The sequence below is a fragment of the Hemicordylus capensis genome, chromosome 3 (genome assembly GCF_027244095.1).
Source record: "Hemicordylus capensis ecotype Gifberg chromosome 3, rHemCap1.1.pri, whole genome shotgun sequence".
Classification (NCBI taxonomy): Eukaryota; Metazoa; Chordata; class Lepidosauria; order Squamata; family Cordylidae; genus Hemicordylus; species Hemicordylus capensis.
In genome coordinates, this window is record NC_069659.1 from 346,821,848 (window position 1) to 346,843,204 (window position 21,357).

Here is a 21,357-nt window from a genome sequence, read left to right on the forward strand (position 1 = left end):
TTTGCCGCTGACAGCAGCAGCAGCTCTGGCTTGCACAGAGTCACTCGCAGTCATGTACAAGAGCACCGGCAGCCAGCAAGTCATGGGCAGGACTGGCTTATTTATCTTGTTTTTATTGCTTTTATTCATGTGAGCCATCTAGAGCCTCTGGGTTAGATGGTACAGAAATATTGACGACAAACAACAACAACAACAACCCTATACTCTAAGTGCTTCCAGGTGGACTAAATACTGTGTTTGGAAATGGAAGGGTTTTTTTGCTTATCCACTCCACATCCAGATGACCCGTCCCCACTCCCTATGGTGCAGTTTTGCAGCAGAACCTGCTGGCCATCCACGACTCTCCTCTTTTGGAAAGGAAAAGAAAGGTTGTGCCATTGAGTCCGTGTTGACTCCTGGCAACCACAGAGCCCTGAGGTTTACTTGGTAGAATACAGGAGTGGTTTACCATTGCCTTCTCCAATGCAGTGTGAGATCAAAACAGTGATACATCTGTTAGCCTGCAGACTCGACTTCTGTAATGCGCTCTACGTGGGGCTGCCTTTGTATGTAGTCCAGAAACTTCAGTTGGTTCAGAATGCGGCAGCCAGGTTGGTCTCTGGGTCATCTCGGAGAGACCATGTTACTCCTTTACTGATGGAGCTACACTGGCTGCCAATAGGTTACCGGACAAAATACAAAGTGCTAGTTATAAAGCTCTAAACAGCTTAGGCCCTGGGTATTTAAGAGAGCGCCTTCTTCACTACGAGCCCCACCACCCACTGAGGTCATCTGAGGAGGTCCGTCTCCAGTTACCACCAACTCATTTGGTGGCTACACAGAGACGGGCCTTCTCAGTCGCTGCCCTGAGATTGTGGAATGCGCTCCCTGCTGAGATACGATCCTCCCCATCTCTGGAAATTAAAAAAAAGACACCTGAAAACCCATCTTTTCGCCCAAGCTTTCTCAGCTTTTTAAAATTGTCTGTTTTAATTTTATGGTTGATTTTAAACTGTTGATTTGTTTTAACTTTTATGTATGTCTTAATTGTCTTATGTTAACCGCCCAGAGACAAAAGTTTGGGCTGTATATAAGTTTGATGAATGAATGAATGAATAATGCCTTTCAGCACCTTCCTATATCACTGCTGCCTGATATAGGAGTTTCCCATATTCTGGGAAACACACCAGTGGGGAGTTGAACCAACAGCCTCCTACTGTCTAGGCAGGTTGCTTCCGCACTGAGCCAGACTATCTTAAAAGTCAGGTTGTTAGGAAAGAGATGATTCTCAACACGGAAGGCCAGCAAATGGTTAGCAGATGGTGCTGTGAAACCGACACTACACTACAAGTGTAGTTCAATACACAACTCATCAATCCAACCAATTAAAAGAAAATGTGATGTGGATTGATCTGGCCACTGGCAAGGTACCCTGCACAATAAATCCCATTCCGTGCATTTTGAGGGGCAAGGGAAAGGTTGCTCATAGTTTGATCTATCTTCAAATGCAGTGAGAAACTTTTTCCCCAGACTTGGAATTGGCGCTCCATTTCCCGAAGCTGCATATAATTTTAGAGTTGCGCTTCTTCCAGGCACAAGTTGAAACATCTCCTGTGGAATACACACCCTTCTTGCTTATCATCAGTGACAGCTAGATGTCATCATTGCCTTATAGCACTTAGCAATAGCAATAGCACTTACATTTATATACCGCTTTATAGCCGGAGCTCTCTAAGCGGTTTACAATGATTTAGCATATTGCCCCCAACATTCTGGGTACTCATTTTACTGACCTCGGAAGGATGGAAGGCTGAGTCAACCTTGAGCCCCTGGTCAGGATCGAACTTGTAACCTTCTGGTTACAGGGCGGCAGTTTTACCACTGCGCCACCAGGTGTAGTGGTAAATAGTATATCTATATAGTATAGTAGTATATCTATCTTATAAATGGAAGAGCTTAACCAAGATGCTTTCAAGCTGTGATGGTTCTCAGTCATCTGGGCTGCACTTTGACATACAGCATAACAGACTTCCTTCAGGGCTGCTACAGGAGAAATTATGCATTCTCAGTAGCAGTTCCACGTTTAGTGCATCAATTGTCCAAAATTTATTGCAACCGTTCAGTTCTGCTTGGTGTCTGATGTGCGTGGTTTCTGTGACAGTTGCACTAGGCCCCACATCCAATCTGTTTGTGCTCACATGTGGTCTCCCATTCAAATGTAACTAGGGTAGACCCTGCTTAGCTAGGGGGGCAATTCATGCTTGCTACCACAAGACCAGCTCTTGTGAATGAAGCCTCTGGACCCTTAGTTAGATGAGTGTAACCTATTTGCAACCGAGGGTTCAATCAGAGGTTTGGGGGAGGAATCAGAACCATGGTTGGGTCCCGGGACCATGGTTCCAATCATTTCGACGTCACAGGGAGCCAACTTATGGTGACTTTGCCTCAGGCTTCCTGTGACATCTGAAGGCAGCCATAGAGGCCTCAGTTAAATTAAAAGTCAACAGACTGAGAGCCCTGGAGGACTTTGAAAAGGGGCTTCTGTCTGCTGATCAATGGAAGAAACGTCGGGCCTGGATGCCGGAGGTAAGCCCTCCTATCACGTGAAAGGGCACAAGGGCTTAGTTAGGACTCTTTGTTTATTAATTCAGAGCTTTCCTTGTAAATATGTACATTTCCTGTATATCTAATTTTAAAAAGTCTGCTCCTCCTCAATAATTTTAATTTCCCACATCTGATCTATGGCCATTTGTACCACAGAATAAGTGTGGTTAGTATGGTGCTCCCACATTAGAGCCCTGCGGGAGTCTCTCCTTGAACACACCACATTTCATGTAGTGCTACATTAGCAAGCAATGTTCTTCCCCATAGCCAAGCTCCTTCTCTAATGTCTACTCAATTATTCTGCAGAGTTTCCTAGCACCTTAAAAGAAACATCACCCAAACAAGCTCAGTCCATTTTACTGCTTCTATTGATCCTGGCAGGGGAAGGATTAATGAGTAATTGCCCCCTGAATAACCCCATGTCCCTTTCTGTTCCTGTAGATACGAATAGGTCTTTAATGACCGGTTTCCTCTCATTTTCTTTTATTTTTATGGTGGTAGTTTAATGGCAGTTTCATCGTGGTTTGTTCTGTGCATTTTTTTTTTTTTTGCTTTGTACATTTTAGTTCCACTGTTACAAATAAAAGAAAACTGAGAGGAAATAGTTAATTAAAGACCCAGCCAGGATAGCAGCTGCACAAGGCTGGAGGTCCCTGGGCAAAGCCCTGTTTGGGGCCCCATGATGTGTTTGGCTTTCACCTCGCAGATTACCAGAAAATGGAGAGGGGAGTTGATCAAGGCAGCAGCAAATCCTTCCTTTCCCATACTTGGAGGAGAAGATGAGGAGGTGTCTGCAGACTGCACCAGATCTGTTCCCACGTCTCACTGACTGATGGCAGTCAGGCACAGAGGCAGCTGCCTTATACCGGGTCAGACCCTTGGTCCATCTAGCTCAGTATTGTCTTCTCTGACTGGCAGTGAGGCGCTGCACATGATTAGCGTGAAGTGCCTGGAGGGAGAGTGGGCTTAGCTTAACCTGGCCGCGTCTCAGTCTGGAGCTCTGGGGATCAGGGGAAGGGGAGCACCTCTGTGTGGCCCCCCGGCCGCCTGAACCCCAGGAAGGCACTGTGCAAGTGCGCAGTCCTGGGGTCCCCCGTGGCTGACACAGGAGCAGAAAAACAGAGTGCTTGCTCTATTAACCTCATTTAAAAGGAGGGGTTGTCAGGCGGGCTAGCTGCCGTGGAGCCACCAGGCCTGCCTACAAGCCCGGTGGTTCCGACGATCACTGAAAACTGGGTTGGGCTCCCCTAGCCAAGTTTTCAGTGATCGTCAGAATAGCTTCAGTGGCTTTACAAGGTTTCAGGCAAGAGCCTTTCCCAGCCCTACCCGGAGGAGGTGCCAGGAACCTGGCATGAGATCCAGGAACCTGGGACCTTCTGCATGAAATGCAGGTGCTCTACATTGAATTACAGCCCCATATCTATCTATCTATCTATCTAATATGGCGTCCATCCCAGAAGGGCTCACATCCAAAATTTAGACCACTGAAATTTAATATAAAACATAACATAAGCAGTTCAAATAGATTAACATAAAACTCATTTTAAAAACCTTTTAAAACAATTCAATATTATTTAAAACAATTCAATATTATTAAAAGCCAAGCTGAAAAGATGGGTCTCTACGGCTCTCTTGAAAGCCTCCCAAGATGTTAAGCCTCTTATACCCTGGGAAGTGCATCCCACAACTTAGGTGTGACAACTGAGAGGGCCCGATCCCAGGTTGCCACAAGATGATCTGATGGCACCCAAAGATGGGCCTCTCTCCTGATGATCTTAATAAGCAGTGGGGATCTTATAGGGAAAGACATTATCTCATGTAACCCAGGCCTAAGCCATTTGGGGGCAATTTCAAACTCGTAGTCAAGCCTCCCAGTAAACTTGCAGTCAGGGGCGTATCTAGGGTAGGGCAGGCAGGGCACGTGCCCTGGGCGCCACTTGAAGGGGGGCACAAATTCTTAAAATTAATTTTTTTTAAAAAGGCCACCAAAACCAAAATGGCCACTGCACATGCTCAAATGGCCTCTGTGAGGCCCTAGGCCATGCCAGGCCTCACAGAGGCCATTTGAGCATGCATGGTGGCCATTTTGTTTTCAGCGGCCATTTTTTTTTTTAAAAAAAAAACCAATTATTTTTAAAAATGGCCACTGCACATGCTCAAATGGTCTCTGCGAGGCCCTAGAGGCCAGCAGTAGGAGGGGTAACCTTTGCAGACCCCCTCCCCCACAGCCTATAGGAAGCACCCTGAAGGGGCTACAGGTAAAAAAAATATATAAGTCACTGTACACATATTCAGTTTGGCACTATGTACAGAGAATCAGGGCTTGTGAATACTGAGCTGAAGCTTATGAGCTAGGATTGTATTCATTTACTCTTACTTTGCTTCTTATGATAAGTGAGTTAAATGTGGTGTCTTAAAAATATGGCTATTAATGGTGAGTTTGTCTTTGAATCAGTGTGAAATCCTTAGTATTAAGGCCCACTGGGAGTTTCTTGCTCTCTTTCTCTCATTTTAACTGTCTTCCTGAAATACTAGAATATATTCCAAGCAGTGACACAGTTTACTCTGCATATCCTTTAATTATTCTCAGAGTATCCGGGAAAAGCCAAATTCTCCATTTATTTTTAAAACTTCTGTAATAGTGATGCTAGTAGATGCATAGTAGAGAATTAGACAGGCACTTCTGTTTAGTTTTCCAAGTACACCTCCACATAGTATTTGGGTATTTCATGAGCCCCAGCATACTGAAATTTGTAGTTTTCAAGCATTTTTTGGTCTGGCTACGTCCACTGCTAAATAGTTTTTGAAATTTTAAAAACTTGACTTATATTTTAAAACTGATATTATAGTAAAGTTATCTGAAAGTTGGGTGTCAGATGTTTGGACAGGGGGCGCAATTTCAGTGCTTGCCCTATGCACTATTTTCCTTAGATACGCCTCTGCTTGCAGTAAAGCCTTCTGTGTGAAAAATGCCCAGGGGCAGCTCCTTAATGAGGCAAGGTGAGGCGATGGCCTCAAACACTACCTCCATGAGAGGCAGAGAGTGAGGGCATCCTGCCCTGCCCTCAGTACCTGAGTATTGCTTCCCCTGCCTGTCACCCCATCACCTTACTGCATTGGGATGTACTTTAAGCTTCAGGTTGGATGATGAACTCTCTTTTCACCACTCAGCCTGAAGCTTAAAGTGCATCCCAGCAATGATGAGGAAGGGCTAGGGGTGTACGAAGCGGGTGTATTGCCCTCTCACACACCCCTCTTCCCCATCCCAGCTGGTCACATGTTAAGCTTCAGTTTGGGCAGCAAAAAGGGAGTTTTTCAAAAGGTTTCAAGTTCCCTCCCTGCAGGGGCGCTCTTACCCCTGAACTTCAGGGCTGAAGTCCAGAGCCTCCACATCCCCTGGGGCCCCCCAAATCCTCTTTAGTCTGTTCTGGGTGGTGTGGTTCCTGCCCTGAAGTACCTACATGTTAAAAAGTGATGTTTAACTTGCAGCGGGGGGGGGGGGGGGGCAAAGGCCTTTAGGCCCAGGCTCCAAAATTACCTAGGTGCACCTAGGATGCCAAGTAGGAGTACCAGTTGCAGGGGAGTAACAGCAGGAGAGAGGGCATGCCCTCAACTCCTGCCTGTGGCTTCCAGCGGCATCTGGTGGGCCACTGTGCGAAACAGGATGTTGGGCTAGATGGGCCTTGGGCCTGATCCAGCAGGGCCGTTCTTATGTTCTTATCACCTCTGCCTCCCTGCCATCTCCAAGGCAGGGCTGAGAGAGAGGGCTAAGGTTCCTGCCTGCAACCTTGGAGAATTTGCCTGCAACCTATGTAGACAATACTGAGCTAGATGGACCAATGGCCTGACTCAATGCAAGGCAGCTTCCTATGTTCCTAACACCCCACAACTACCTACCTCACAATTTCATACTCTCTGTTTGCTGAATGAAATCCTACATCACAATATTTGGCATTGTGCTTCCATCATGGTGCTTTCCTGGGGAACCTTTCATAACATTTATCAATATGAACCATTATTCTGGCCAAACTTAGTGACTGGATTTCCATTGGGTTATCTCCTGAGTGCTAAGCTGAAGCTTTGCGTACCTGGGTATAGGATGCATGTCTCCATAATGGTGAAGCCCTCGCTGATGTGAATATGGGCTGTGCAATTGCCTGTGGACTACAAGGGGGAGGGGGAGACAGAGAGGCAACAATGAGTTTTTATCTCCCGCATATAGAAATCCAGTTGCAACATGTTTGCTGGTTCACCATTCTTACCCTCCCAGTAGTCAAAGTTATGTTAAAACTATTGGGTGAATCAATGCATCCCAGGTAAAATACAAACCAGTACCAATGTTTTCAAAGAGCCTATCTGTACACTTACCCCTGTGAAGGAGAAAACAAAGAAAATACCCAGAAGAAAATGAACCCGGCTGGAAAAGGGGTGCTAGAGAGGGCCAAGTGGGACTCTTCCTAGTGCTAGCCATGCCCCCTGTGTGTGATTTCTCATGCAGGGGGTGTGGCCAGTGCACGAAGGGCTGCTGGGGAGAGGAGTGGACATGACTCTACTCTCCCCTAGCTATGTGCTTGAGTTTCTCCACATACTGTTCTAACTCCATACAATGCTTTGTTGCACTAGACGACCCACCACCAGTCTATTAAATGCATTAAACTCTTGGTGCTCTTCCTCGCTGCACCAGCTGGCTGAGTTTTCACATATACATGACACTCTGAAAGGGAGATACAGGTACTTACTGCCTCAGAGATTGGTTTTAACTGGCATTTTTTCCAGGAAATAGAACCCGCAGGGCAAATGGTCTCCCTTATTGAATAGTTCACGGTGTATTGTTCACTAGGACCCACCTAGAGGAAATACAGTTCAAGTGGTCATTGTTGTCATGAGGAGAGACGCAGCAGCAAATGGTTGGGTGGGAGAAATATTTCAAAGGGATTTCTTCATTGTTATCACGGGCATTTTAGATGAGGCTTAGAACATAACAACAGCCCTGCTGGATCATGCCCAAGGACCATCTAGTCCAGCATCCTGTTTCACACAGTGGCCCACCAGATGCTGCTGGAAGCCTACAGGCAGGAGTTGAGGGCATGCCCTCTCTCCTCTGTTACTCCCCTGCAACTGGTACTCAGAGGCATTCTGCCTTGGAGGCTGGAGGTGGCCTATAGCCCTCCGACTAGTAGCCATTGATAGACCTCTCCTCCATGAAGTTATCCAAACCCCTCTTAAAGCCATCCAGGTTGCCTAGTGAGCAAGAGGTTGCTGGTTTGAATCCCCACTGGTATGTTTCCCAGAATATGGGAAATACCTATATTAGGCAGCAGCGATATAGGAAGGTGATGAAAAGCATCATCTCACAGGAGGAGGCAATGGTAAACCCCTCCTGTATTCTACCAAAGACAACCACATGACTTTGTGGTCGCCAGGAGTCGACAACTCGAGGGCACAACTTAACTTTATACCACACTGTACATAGCCCAGTACATGATCACTGATTGGTTGGGATCACTTGAAGAAGAATGAAACAGAGAATATGGCTCCCAAAGCAGCAGTGGAGGAGGAAACACTGGGAAAAGAGCAATTGTGAATAGTTGTTAACAGCCATAGGCAACATAGCCAATAGGTGATGATATAAGCACACTCTCCTACTCCAGACAAGATTTGAGGCCTCTTTTAATGCGTAAATAAAACAGATAGATTATAAACAAAGATCTTACAAACTTGGGCAAATGTGTTATGACAGTAAATATGAGAGCGGGGATTGTTTGATTTGTGAGAAGGAAGAGAGTTGTTGCCAAATTAAAGGAACAATGTATACGATCGTATGTCTGGAATATGAATAATTTTACATTGGGGAGACAGGGAGACCCCTGTTAAGAAGGTATAATGAACATTTGGCAGACATGCAACATATTAAAAACCAATTGAAACCCTGGGCAAAGCATATGAAAGAAATACATGACGAAGAGTTGTACAAACAAAAATGTTTGTTTGGGCTATTGAAGGAAATAAAGTAAAGCATAAGATAAAAGAGGCCATGTATACTGAACAACTGCAACCAATTATTAATGTTAGAGAGGAAATGAAAGAGGCAATTAAATTTATTGGTTTATAAAAGGGTTAAAATGTGTTCTATATAGTCATCTCTCCCTCCCTCCTCTCTCCTGCTTTTGGATTGGCTATTTAGTTTCAGTTGCTGTATTTAATCTTAAGAGTCTCTAGCTGTTTGAGATAGAGCATTGAAATGTGTTTGATCTTTGTTTTTATCTGTTTTATTTATGCATTAAAAGAGGTCTCAAATCTTGCCTGGTACACCCATAGAAAAAAGGCAGGATCAAAGGGTTTGAGGGATGTTGTTCCACATCCCTTCCCAATTGTTTTTCAATAATAATCATATCAAACCTGGAGTAGATTTAACTTCACATGAATGGCTCCAAGCTTAGATGACTTTTGAAAAGTATTAATACAATTTCGGGGAGCATAGTAGGTCTATCAGTAGCTCTTAATCATGAAAATTAAATGAGCCTCCATGTGCAGAGGCAGTGTACCTCTGAATAAAAGATGCTAGGGAGAGAAAAACATGAAGACCATCATCTTCATGCAATGCTTGTGAGCTTCTGAAGGCAACTGGCTGGTCCCTGTTGAAAACAGAATACTAGACCCTTGGGCTGATCTATAAGGGCCACTCTGCATGTTTCTAGCATTTGAAAGCAGCAGCAGCAGCTGGTAAGAATGTGCTATGCTACATTTCTGATGCAACATTCAGCAAGGATCTGGTGTAGCAGGAAGGTGCAAGCTACTTCCACCTCTGTATTTTCCATCCTCATATGTTCCTTTTAAAAACATTATTAGAAAATAAGCACAATTAAATTTCCAGACCTAAAGGGAAGGAGGGAGGATTCATAATCTAACTTTTAGGCATAGGCAACTAGCAATTACACTTGGGGCTCTCGCACGCTAGACTACAACTCCCATTATTCCTGGCCACAATGGATAATGACCAACTTATGTGTTACAGGCTTCCATGTGGTAGATTTGTATATCATAGTACGTGGCTGCTTATTTCCACCTTTAGTAGCCATTGTCTTGAGGAATAGGGCTACCATTGGTGAGATACGGTATCTAGCATTCCTGGAGGAGAGGATCTGGAGCTTTTTTTTTTTGCGTCTAACGGAAGCATGAAAGCCTCTCTAAGAGAAGGACTGGTGAGCCAGAGTCTGACTGCTGGAAAGAAAGATCTGTTTGAATTTTATGCCTAAAAAATTGTACATGCAGACATACACATGGATTTGGGATTTAAGGTGGGGTATTTGATTTCATACAACTGGCTTAGACACAGGCTATGTGTTCAGCAAAATCACATGGTACAGTCCTTCCAGTACTGTATCATTCAGACTGAGTCCATTTTTGTGTTGCTATCTGTTTGTAAAAAAATAAATTAAAAAAATCTGTATTCTGTCAATGAACACCTTTGGAACATTCAGTGTGAAGTCCCCACAATGAGGATGATGAATGCATTGGCTCTTGTTTTGTTTCATTCTTAAATCGGAGAGGGAGAGAGAACACACTATAGGAGAGAAAACTACATAAAGCAAAGTATTTACACTCATGAATTCTAGAACGCCTTGTTCTAGAATTGGTGCTCAAGAGTTCTAGAACACCCGGTTCCAGAAATAATCCCATTAATTTCTATGACATTCCTTCTTCCACAGCAAGTTTCTAGTCCTTATGCATAAAAGGTACAAGAAAGAGGTTTCTTCCTTCCTTCTGTCGTAGGGGCTGTTGCAAAGTGTACTTACTTTTTTCTTAGCTTTGAGGATCACATTGAGAGCAAACACATTGCTGGTTGCTTTTCCTTCATTGAATGCTTTTATTGCTTGATCCACAATGCTGAAGACGTTTGGGTCATCACAATCTACGTCGACTTCATCATCCTGGAGGGAACTGGCATGGTGGCAGCACAAGCCGAGGACTAGTAGAATGAATAGCTCCATAACTGGACTAAGCAACTCCTTCTGGAACCTGGAGAGGGAGAAGACAGGACTCTTCTAAAGGATCCTCCAAAGGATCCTTTGCTGGCAGTGATAGAACAGACTGTTCTTATTTTAAGGAGAAGTAATCAAACAAAAACAGAAAGTGGGCAGGGAGACTTGATGGACTCATGTCACACTCTGTGTACAGTGCAAACAAGCTTTTGGGTTATCCAAACATCTGATTTATTTTCTTTAAAAAAAAACCCTTCAGTATTATGACACCAAGTTTGTCCACCTGCTGTTCCGATTACAGGGAATAACATGTCAGAATGTCAGGGTCCAAAGGCAGACTGCCAGCACTGGGCGAGATTTTGCAATCCCAGGACATTCTGCAGTCTTTGTGGTTCAGAGCTAATGCTATGCTGTCAACATTTCCTCTAGATATGTTCAGAGAATGTATAGCCTGGGGCTTAAAATGTGGTCATGAGCAAAGCTACCGGTAGTGTATGCTACAGAGGAAAATGGTGAACTTAGGAATCTGTTCTGCTCCCAGAACTTAGGAGTCCCCTTCTCTCCACAGGGGCAATCTCTAGAGGATGGAGTTTGTCAGGACTTGAGGGTTAGAGTTGCCAAATCCCCAGAACTGGCTGGAATCTCCAAGAATTGGAATGAAGCTCCAGTTGGCAGCTGAAAGCAATCTTGGGGATGTTAATGGTTTGATATTATGAAAAATATTGGCTGGGGGCTGGGGTGTGTGTGTCTGTATTGCTTTGGACAGAGTTGGCAACCCAACTATTATTTTAGGAAGGTCACAGTATCAAAACATTTGAGGACCCCTGGTATAGTGGATACACTATTAGGTGTCAGAGCAGGAGTCCCAGGTTCAAATCCTCACACATAAAGTGGGTATTGAAAAGAATCACCCCCTTCGATAGACCTTAAATTCTAGTTCCCTTACATCCTAAAATGAAAACACAAAGAAAATTCCCTTCACCAGCTGTACTTATCCAATGCAACCTATAACACCCAACTGAAAAACATCACAATTACAGTCCAGAAAAAGTGTCAGAAATAAAAAACAAGGATTACTGAGATTGAAAAAGGATCACCCCCCCAATGTCAATATTTTGTTGAACCACCTTTTGCTTTAATAACAGCCTTGAGTCTGTTGGGATACTTCTCTGTCAACCTTGCACATCTAGATGGAGCAATATTTGCTCACTCCTCCATACAGAACTGTTCAAGTTCGGTCACATTGGATGGTAGGTGTTGGTGGAATGCTATCTTCAAATCTCTCCACAGATTTCCTATGGGATTTAGGTCTGGGCTCTGACTGGACATTTACTTTTTTCTCCTTCAGCCACTGTGTGGTCAATTTTGCTGTGTGCTTCGGATCGTTGTCATGTTGAAAGGTGAATCTTTTGCCCATCCTCAACTGTCTGGCAGAGGGTAGCAGGTTTTCTTCCAGAATCTGATGGTATTTTGCCCCATCCATTTTCCCTTCTACCCTAATGAGAGCCCCAGTCCCTGAGGCAGAGAAACAACCCCCCAACAGGATGCTGCCACCTCCATGCTTCACTGTAGGTATGGTGTGTTGTGGAAAAAATGTGGCTTGTTCGGGAGGGTCGCAAGGAGAAAGCCACTTCTCAAGAAAGGCCACATTAAAGCTCATTTGAGCTTTGCCAGAAGGCACCTTGAAGATTCTGATGCCAAATGGAAAAAGGTCTTATGGCCAGATGAGACCAAGATTGAACTATTTGGCCTCAACACCAAACAGTACACCTGGCGTAAATCCAACGCAGCTCACCATCCACAACACACCATACCTACAGTGAAGCATGGAGGTGGCAGCATCCTGTCGTGGGGGTGTTTCTCTGCCTCAGGGACTGGGGCTCTCGTTAGGGTAGAAGGAAAAATGGATGGGGCAAAATACCGTCAGATTCTGGAAGAAAACCTGCTACCCTCTGCCAGACAGTTGAGGATGGGCAAAAGATTCACCTTTCAACATGACAACGATCCGAAGCACACAGCAAAATTGACCACACAGTGGCTGAAGGAGAAAAAAGTGAACGTCCTCATGTGGCCCAGTCAGAGCCCAGACCTAAATCCCATAGAAAATCTGTGGGGAGATTTGAAGATAGCAGTCCACCAACACCTACCATCCAATGTGACCGAACTTGAACAGTTCTGTATGGAGGAGTGGGCAAATATTGCTCCGTCTAGATGTGCAAGGTTGATAGAGAAGTATCCCAACAGACTCAAGGCTGTTATTAAAGCAAAAGGTGGTTCAACAAAATATTGACATTGGGGTGTGTGTGTGTGATCCTTTTTCAATCTCAGTAATCCTTGTTTTTTATTTCTGACACTTTTTCTGGACTGTAATTGTGATGTTTTTCAGTTGGGTGTTATAGGTTGCATTGGATAAGTACAGCTGGTGAAGGGAATTTTCTTTGTGTTTTTATTTCAGGATGTAAGGGATCCAGAATTTAAGGTCTATCAAAGGGGGTGATTCTTTTCAATACCCACTGTATATAGGGTGAACCTGGACCAGTAACCCCCGCAATCAAGCCCAAATCACAGAATCTTAGAATTGGAAGGTCATATGTACCAACCAATCCTTCTATTCTATTCTATTCTATTCTATTCTATTCTATTCTATTCTATTCCAAACCCCCGCTCCATGCAGGAAAGTGCTATTGACAGATGGCTGTCCAGCCCGTTTGAAACGCTCAGCAAAGAAGAGCATGCCACAGCATGAGGCAGAATGTTCCACTGTTGAACTGCTCTTACAGTTAGGAAAGTCTTCCTAAAGTTAGAATTTCGGTTGTGAAGATGAATGTTCTACCTAAGATGTTATTTCTTTTCCAGACTATCCCTATAATTAATACGTTACTTGTTTCAAGCAATGGCAAAAGGATATAACTAAATTTGTTTGGCAAGGGAAAAGACCAAGAATCAAATTTAAGAATTTAACAGAAGCAAAAGACAGATCTTACCCTGCCAGATCTAAGGTTGTATTTTGACACTGTTTGCTTGGCATAGTTGAAGGAATGGATAACATTAAGAAATTCCAGAATACTTGACTTGGAAGGATTTGATAGAAGGTTTTGCTGGCACTCATATTTGTGGTACGATAAAGTTAAAGTGCATAAAGATTTTCTTAATCATTATGTAAGAAGGAGTCTGATGGAAGTGGAGTGCAAAACTCCATTATGGGTATCCCATAAAGTACAAAGTATGGTTAGTAATTGGTTTCAGTATCATCAGCTAAATGAAATTTATAAAAAGGATCTTAAGGTTGGGTTTTTAGATCAAATCTTGAGATTTGAGAAGGAGATGTGTGAAAATGATGAAAGACTAATCTCTAAGATGTATAAGTTGTTGCTTTTGGAGGAGACGAGATGAAATGGTCAAAACGACAATGATAAAATGGGCTAAAGATATAGGTCATAATATAGATATGGCTGCTTGGGAAAAATTATGGAAAACGGATTTAAAATTTACTGCATGTTATACCTTAATAGAAAATTATAAGATGATGTATAGGTGGTATTTGACACCGAAAAAACTAGCGTTGATGTGTTTCAAACAAATGTTGGAAATGTGGAGCATATGAAGGAACTTTCCTTTTATGTGGTTGTCGTGCAGGAGGGCAAAGGCCTTTTGGGATATGATATATAATGAACTGAAGAAAATTTTCAAAATGGCATTTCTCAAACGGCCAGAGTCCTTCCTGCTGGGGATAACAGAAGGAGAGCTTCCTAGAAGAAATTTAAAATTTTTTATGTATGCAACCACAGTGGCCAGGATAGTTTATGCGCAAAAGTGGAAAGACACTAAAGACACCTAGATCCTTAAGACACCACTAAGACACCTAGATCCCTTTTACATGTAATGCTATCTAGTGAGGGCACTTTCCAGATTAGACCCTGCAATGGAGTCGTGTTGTATCTCTGAAGTGTGCTTCCACACTTCCGGCATTGTGACACCGCAATCCCAACACTGACAGCAGGGACTGTTTATATTTCCAATGCCTTGTTTCGAATTTAATCGCTGCAATATAGTGCTAGTGACATCACACATATCCGGTGTAAGAAAATTGCTGGGTTTTTGGGTTGTTCGTTTTCGGGAGACTGCTCCCCCTGCTGTTTATGTTTTGAATGCGATTTGCCTGAATGGAAGCATTTTGCTGCTGTTGAGCAGCTAATCTGGAACGCGCCCAGTACATGTAAAAGGGATCTTGGTGTCCCAGTACATGTAAAAGGGATCTTGGTGTCTTAGTGGGTGCACCCATTTTACCAACTTGTCAATGAGGATATTGTGGAAACTTTGTCAAATGCTATGCTGAAATCCAGATACACTATGTCCATGGCATTGCTATGATCCACTAAACTAGTAAACTCCAACTCTCTAGGAGTTCACAACAATTCCAAAACAGTAGTTCTAAGACCACCTCTGCAAGATCCTTCAGTACCTGGGCCTGGAGACTTAGAGCCCATTCTCATGATTGGAGAATGGGCTTGGATGGGGTGAGGGGAGGAAGCCATGAAAAACTTACCTCCCCTGCAGATGATCCTGTGCATTTCACACGAGTATACCCCTCAGGTTCTTGCGCTTTTTGGATGCCCTTGCACCCAAAACCTGGGCTAAGTGGCAGGCTCCCTAAGCAGGCTTTCCGCTTTGCCATCACCGGGAGCTGTGTGGCTCCGGCGGTACATACGCACACCGAAAACCAGGCTGGGCTTCCTTAGCCCAGTATTCGGTGCGCGTGTGAATAGTTTCTTAAATTCACCCATCAGGGCCTGGAGACTTAAATCCATTTAACGAGTATATGTTCTCTTCGTACTTCTTGGTCTGTCTTGAGGCATTTCTCTCCATTTGTGCATCTGTTTCCTGGCTAGGCCAAAACTGCCTTACAGGAGAAGACAGGTACAAAATAGGCATTAAGCATCTCTGACTTCCCTCTATCACCAAATCCCATTTCACCATCTTCTTCAAGAACAGACCTACTGTTTCTCCTTTGATAAAGAACGAATCCTTAAAGGAAAAAGCGTATCTCTATTGTGAATAGGCAAAAAGCTATCTGGGGACAGAGAGGGACTATCATCAGCTTTTCTATGCTTTGGGAGGTCATCACTGACCTCATGTGGATGTCAATATACATACAACATCATCCCACCCTCCTTGCTAAATTATATTCTGTCTATTATTACCCTACAAGAAAGGGTTAAAATATTATGTGGCATTTAAAAACGCCTTTCTATTGGCCAGGGTCCAAAGAGCCCAAATGTTTGGGAATACCTTGTGAGGAACTGTATGTTTTTCTCTCTTGGAACAGCAGGTCACACTGCCACGACCAGAAACTGATGGGGGAAAAACAAACCCCTCAGTTTCAAAACAGGTTTGATGTGAGGTGAGGGGAAGGAGGGAAGGCATACAGAACTAGGATCAAATAACATCCCAGAGAGCTGGTTTTGTGGAGAAGAGAGCTGGTTTTGTGGTAGCAAGACTTGTCCCCTTAGCTAAGCAGGGTCCACCCTGGTTGCATATGAAAGGGAGACTAGAAGTGTAAGCACTGTAAGATAGTCCCCTCAGGGGATGGAGCTGCTCTGGGAAGAGCATCTAGGTTCCAAGACCCCTCCCTGACAGCATCACCAAAACAGGACTGAGAGAGATTCCTGCCTGCAACCTTGAAGAAGCCGCTGCCAGTCTGTGTAGACAATCCTGAGCTAGATAGACCAATGGTCTGACTCAGTATATGGCAGCTTCCTATGTTGCTAACATACTATGTTAAACTTCTCAGTTTGCTTGTTTGTTTTTTTATATTTATAAACTACCCAACACCTAAATCTCAAGGCAGTGCACACAAAACAATAAATAAAACTCAATAAAAACAATTTTTAAAAATTAAAAAAATATTTATTTTATTTATTGTTAAATTTATATACTGCCTTTCATTAAAAACAATCACAAGGCAGTTCATATAGAAAAAATTAAAAAAGTATAAAAATCACACAATTAAAACATTATGCTAAAATATAAAAACAGATCTTTTTTTAAAAAAATACATACATAAAAATAACTATACAATATCCAAAGAAGCAGCAATGGAGACACTCACATAAAAGCCTGAGTAAAAAGCCAAGTCTTCACATGCTTTCTAAAAGCCATGATGGAGACCGAAGAGTGAATAGCCACTGGGAGAGCATTCCAAAGTCTGGGGGCAGCAACAGAGAAGGCCCTGTCCCGCATGCACGACAACCAAGCTTCCTTCATTGTCGGCACCCTGAGCAGAGCCCCCTCAGATGACCTCGTCAAGTGGGCAGCAACCCTTAGGAGCAGGTGGTCTCTCAGGTATCCTGGGCCCAAAATGTTAAGGGCTTGAAATGTCAAAACCATCACGTTGAATTGGACCTGGAAACAAACTGGTAGCCAGTGCAGCTCTTTCAAAATGGATGTGATGTGCTCCCACTGGGCAGCTCCACACAAAACCCTGGCTGCTGCATTTTTTACTAGCTGCAGTTTCCGGGTATTCTTCAAGGGCAGCCCCACATGGAGCGCATTACAGTAATCCAGCCGTGACGTGACTAAGGCATGGGTAACTGTGGCCAGATCGCTCTGTCTGTCTGTCTCTATAAATGAGAGACTTGATGTGTGAGCACTGTAAGATATTCCCCTCAGGGGATGGAGCCGCTCTGGGGAGAGCAGAAGATTCCAAGTTCCCTCCCTGGCAGCATCTCCAAGATAGGGCTGAGAGAGATTCCTGCCTGCAACCTTGGAGAAGCTGCTGCCAGTCTGTGAAGACAATACTGAGCGAGATGGACCAATGGTCTGACTCAGTATATGGCAGCTTTCTATGTTCCTAACTATCATCTATGATATTTTACAGTAAAATAAAACAAATTTAAAACATAAATTAAAGCAATTTAAAACCACAAGTCTAGTTAAAAAGCTTGGGTGAATAAAGGTGTCTTAAAAAACTTCTCAAAAGTTATCAGAGATGGGGAGGCCCTTCTGGAGCAGGGGGCACATTCCAGAGTCTTGGGGCAGCATCAGAGAAGGCCCGTCTCTGTGTAGTCACCAGATGAGCTGGTGCAGGGCCAGCTCTAGGGGATCTGGCGCCCAGATGCAACACTCTGCTGAGCACCCTTAGTTATCGTGAAAAATAAAAATTGGAAATACAACTAGTGTGTATTCAAAATTTAATACACAAAGATTTTATGTAATTATGTACATAACATTGTATATAATATAATTATGTATTATTATTTTGCATTTATATCCCGCTCTTCCTCCAAGGAGCCCAGAGTGGTGTACTACATACTTAGGTTTCTCCTCACAACAACCCTGTGAAGTAGGTTAGGCTGAGAGAGAAGTGACTGGCCCAGAGTCACCTAGCTAGTATCATGGCTGAATGGGGATTTGAACTCGGGTCTCCCCGGTCCTAGTCCAGCACTCTAACCACTACACCACGCTGGCTCTGTTACTTATAGGTTACTATAAATACTTCAAATGAAGTATCACTTGTAACTATGAAGAAAGCACAATTCTATGCTAATAAAATAGTTTGCATATATGTGTTCCTGTGTAGCCCAGTTCCTGCAGGTTAGTTAGAAACTGAAGTGGATGGCATCTTAATTCACTCTATAAGTCACTTGATAATCTTCCCTTCAGTCCTACAATAGCATTGTTTTAAGTTTTCTCTCCCCACCAGTTTCTATGAGATGCCTGCCTTCCCAACCAGCGTTCCGTCTAATTCTTACCATCAGTGAGCAGAAAGAGTTTTGTTCTGGGCAGCACTATCAAGGCAGTGTGTGCACATCACTCTCTTTCACACACACACACACACACACACACACACACTTAAGGGCCTGTGATGGGGGTTTTAGGCAGATTGGGTGGAAGATACTGCATGGGATGGAAGTCTTAGGAAGAAGGCTGAAGATGGAGTCAGAGCTGAAGGAGGAAGGGCAGGCAAAGAGCTATGGTGCCTGTTCCCTTTCAGGAAGTCAGTTTACCAGGGAAGAGAGTCATTGCTGGCTAGATACTGATAACCTGGGGAATGGCTACCCAGTTTTAATAGTTTGATTTTAATTGTTAATTTGTTTTAATTGTTTATCATGTTGTGAATCACCCTCAGCCATTTTGGAAGGACGGTATATAAATCTAAGAAATAAATAAATAAAATAAAATAAAGAGAGACCAGATTGAGAACTGCAAGAATTCAAGCAAGCCATCAGGGAACAGCAGCCAAGCTTGTTTGAAAAATTCAAGGCTGAAGAATCCATCCCAGGTGTCAGCTGGCTTAGAACCGTCCCAGGCCTGTGGCATTTAAAGGGATAGCACACCTTTGTCATCAGCTTCTGTGATTGTTTGCCACTTGAAAGTACAGTTGGGGGAACTGATGGAAATGTCAGTTACAGATTCAAATGGATACAATAGGAGGAGAGCTGGTCTTGTAGGGGTGTGCACGAAACAATTTTTTGTCATTCGATTTGTACTCGAATCGAAACACCTCCGTTTCGATTTGTGTCCGAATCTGACCCATCCGAATCAGCCCAGATTTGATTTGGATCCGAATTTATCCGAATTTGAATCGATTTGGATCAGAAAAATTGGCCCTGGGGCCAAAAAAGTGGGGTGGTAGTGCCTAATGGGTGGAGGCTACCACCCAAATTTCAAAAAAAAATGGGCAAAGGGTTTATTTTTATTTATTTTTTTAAGTTTATGAATCTTTAAGATTTTTCTCATAGGGAGTAATGGGGAATCCAGCAAACTTATGGCTCCTTGTGGGGGAGGGGGTACTGAGGTGGCCTAGAGCAGGCTGTGGTGAGTGGTAGTGCCCAGTTGGGGAAAGGAAGCAACCACCCACCTTTCAAAGGAATTGGGCAAAGGGCTGATTTTTAATTGATTTTTGAAGTTTACATGTTTTTTAAGATTTTCCCCAACAGGGAATAATGAGTGAGAGTGTCTCTGGGTGGAAGGGCCAAGAACAGGGACTGGCACTTCAGCTGCTGCTGCTGCCGCCTTAAAGGCTGGGGTGGCGCTCCAGTTGGAATGCCCCACTCACAATGGTGGCAGTGGGTTGGGAAAGAATTGGGGGCCTGGGGTGGGGTGAGTAAGAGTGTCTCTGGGTGGAAGGGCCAAGAACAGGGACTGGCACTTCAGTTGTGCCAATGGGTTGTGGGGGCACTGCTGCCGCCGCCGCCTTAAAGGCTGGGGTGGCACTCCAGTTGGAATGCCCCACTCACAGTGGGGGCAAGCCTGTAGGCTGCTGGGCTAGAACAGAAATATGAGAGATTGGACAGCCAGAGATATGGAATGGACACAGAGGAGACCACTGAAGGGTGGAGGGATGGGGGTGGGGCAGCCCTTTTAACACACACACACACACACACACACACACACACACACACACACACACACGTGTTTGTGTGCTGCCAGCCTAGGCTGCTGGAGAGAGAATGTGTAAACACAAACAATAGCACTATGGGCAATGGAGGACTGGCTTTCTAAAGAACTGCAAAAGAAAAATTGGAGGAGAAAAAGAGGATTTATTGATTCTTTTAAAAAGCACAGGGGTGACTGGCTACACTTGCTAAGTACTACTTCTAATAAAGCAGGAAGGTGGTAGTAGTTGTTAACAGGGACACCTATTCAGCCAAATACTTTCTGGGTGACTTTGGGACTAGGGATGTGCCTGGTCCGGAGCAGTCTGGACCGGCACTGAAGGGGGGCCTTTCTTTAAGGGCGGGGAGGGCTTACTTATCCCTCCTGCCTCTTTGCTCCCTCCAGCGCCCGTATTTTACCGAGTAATTGGGGCGCTGGAAACCAGCTGCCCCCGCCACCCCCCCGAGCAGATTAGGGCCAAAGTTACTACTGCCGCCATTGCCTGCCCTCCCTCCCTCCCAGCCACCCACCCAAGTCCTCACCAGATGTTTTTAAAAAAGAGAGGAGCTCGCGAACAGAGCTCCTCTCTCTGCAAAGTCCCGGACGCTACTGAGTCCCGGACGCTCCTCTCTCTTTTTAAAACAACATCTGGTGAGGACTCGGGCGGGCGGCTGGGAGGGAGGGAGGGTGGGCGGGTGACGGCAGCAGGAGTAGCTTTGGCCCTAATCTGCTCACGGGGCGGGGGGGCGGCTGGTTTCCAGCGCCCCAATTACTCAGTAAAATACGGGCACTGGAGGGGGCAAAGAGGCGGGAGGGATAAGTAAGCCCTCCCCGCCCTTAAAGAAAGACCCCCCGCCTGGACCCGAACCGGCCAGGTCCAAACCGGTCCAGACAGTTCGGAGGCCTTTAGAATGGCCTCCGGACGGGTTCGGACACACCCCTATTTGGGACAGTCACTTCTCTCTCAGCCTAATCTACTTCACAGGGTTGTTGTGAAGAGAAACTTAAGAATGTAGTAAACCGCTCTGGGCTCCTTGGAGGAAGAGCAGGATCTAAAATGTTTTTTTTAAAAACCCAATAAAAACCAACTCTAGATAGAGAGACTTATGATGAGCCCTATTCAACCTTTTTCTCAGTAGCAGACAACTTTTTAAAATCCAGTTAAACAGTAAAGCAGAAACCTTCCTCCAAATAGGAGAGAAAAGCCAAGAGAAGTACAGAACTCAAGAGATGTGTGCGTGTGTATACGAGTGTGTGTGTGTGAAAATAAATGGGTACTTGCTCAATCTAGGTCTTCTCACATGCGTCGGGTCCACGAGTCCACTTCTGCGGGAATGCTCCTCAGTCTTGGTTCTTCAGATGGGACAGAAGCCCCCAAATTGTGGAAAATCTTGCTGGAGTGGCTAGCTGCTGC

The 21,357-nt window shown here is 44.4% G+C and overlaps 1 protein-coding gene across 5 annotated transcripts in view; it reads right to left on the reverse strand.

Moving 5' to 3' along the window:
* KNG1 (kininogen 1) overlaps nt 1-21,357 on the reverse strand; it is a 45,423-nt gene that overhangs the window by 19,440 nt on the left and 4,626 nt on the right. For 2 of the 5 annotated variants that reach the window (XM_053311503.1, XM_053311502.1), the window contains exons 2-4: nt 10,380-10,602; nt 7,323-7,430; nt 6,672-6,747 (exon numbers count right to left, since the gene is read on the reverse strand). In XM_053311503.1, the coding sequence (XP_053167478.1) occupies nt 6,672-6,747; nt 7,323-7,430; nt 10,380-10,574 (379 nt within the window). In that variant the 5' untranslated portion in view covers nt 10,575-10,602. Of the gene's footprint in view, nt 1-6,671; nt 6,748-7,322; nt 7,431-10,379; nt 10,603-21,225; nt 21,264-21,357 lie in introns of those variants that run through there. The other 3 variants (XM_053311500.1, XM_053311504.1, XM_053311501.1) reach the window with 3 other exon arrangements.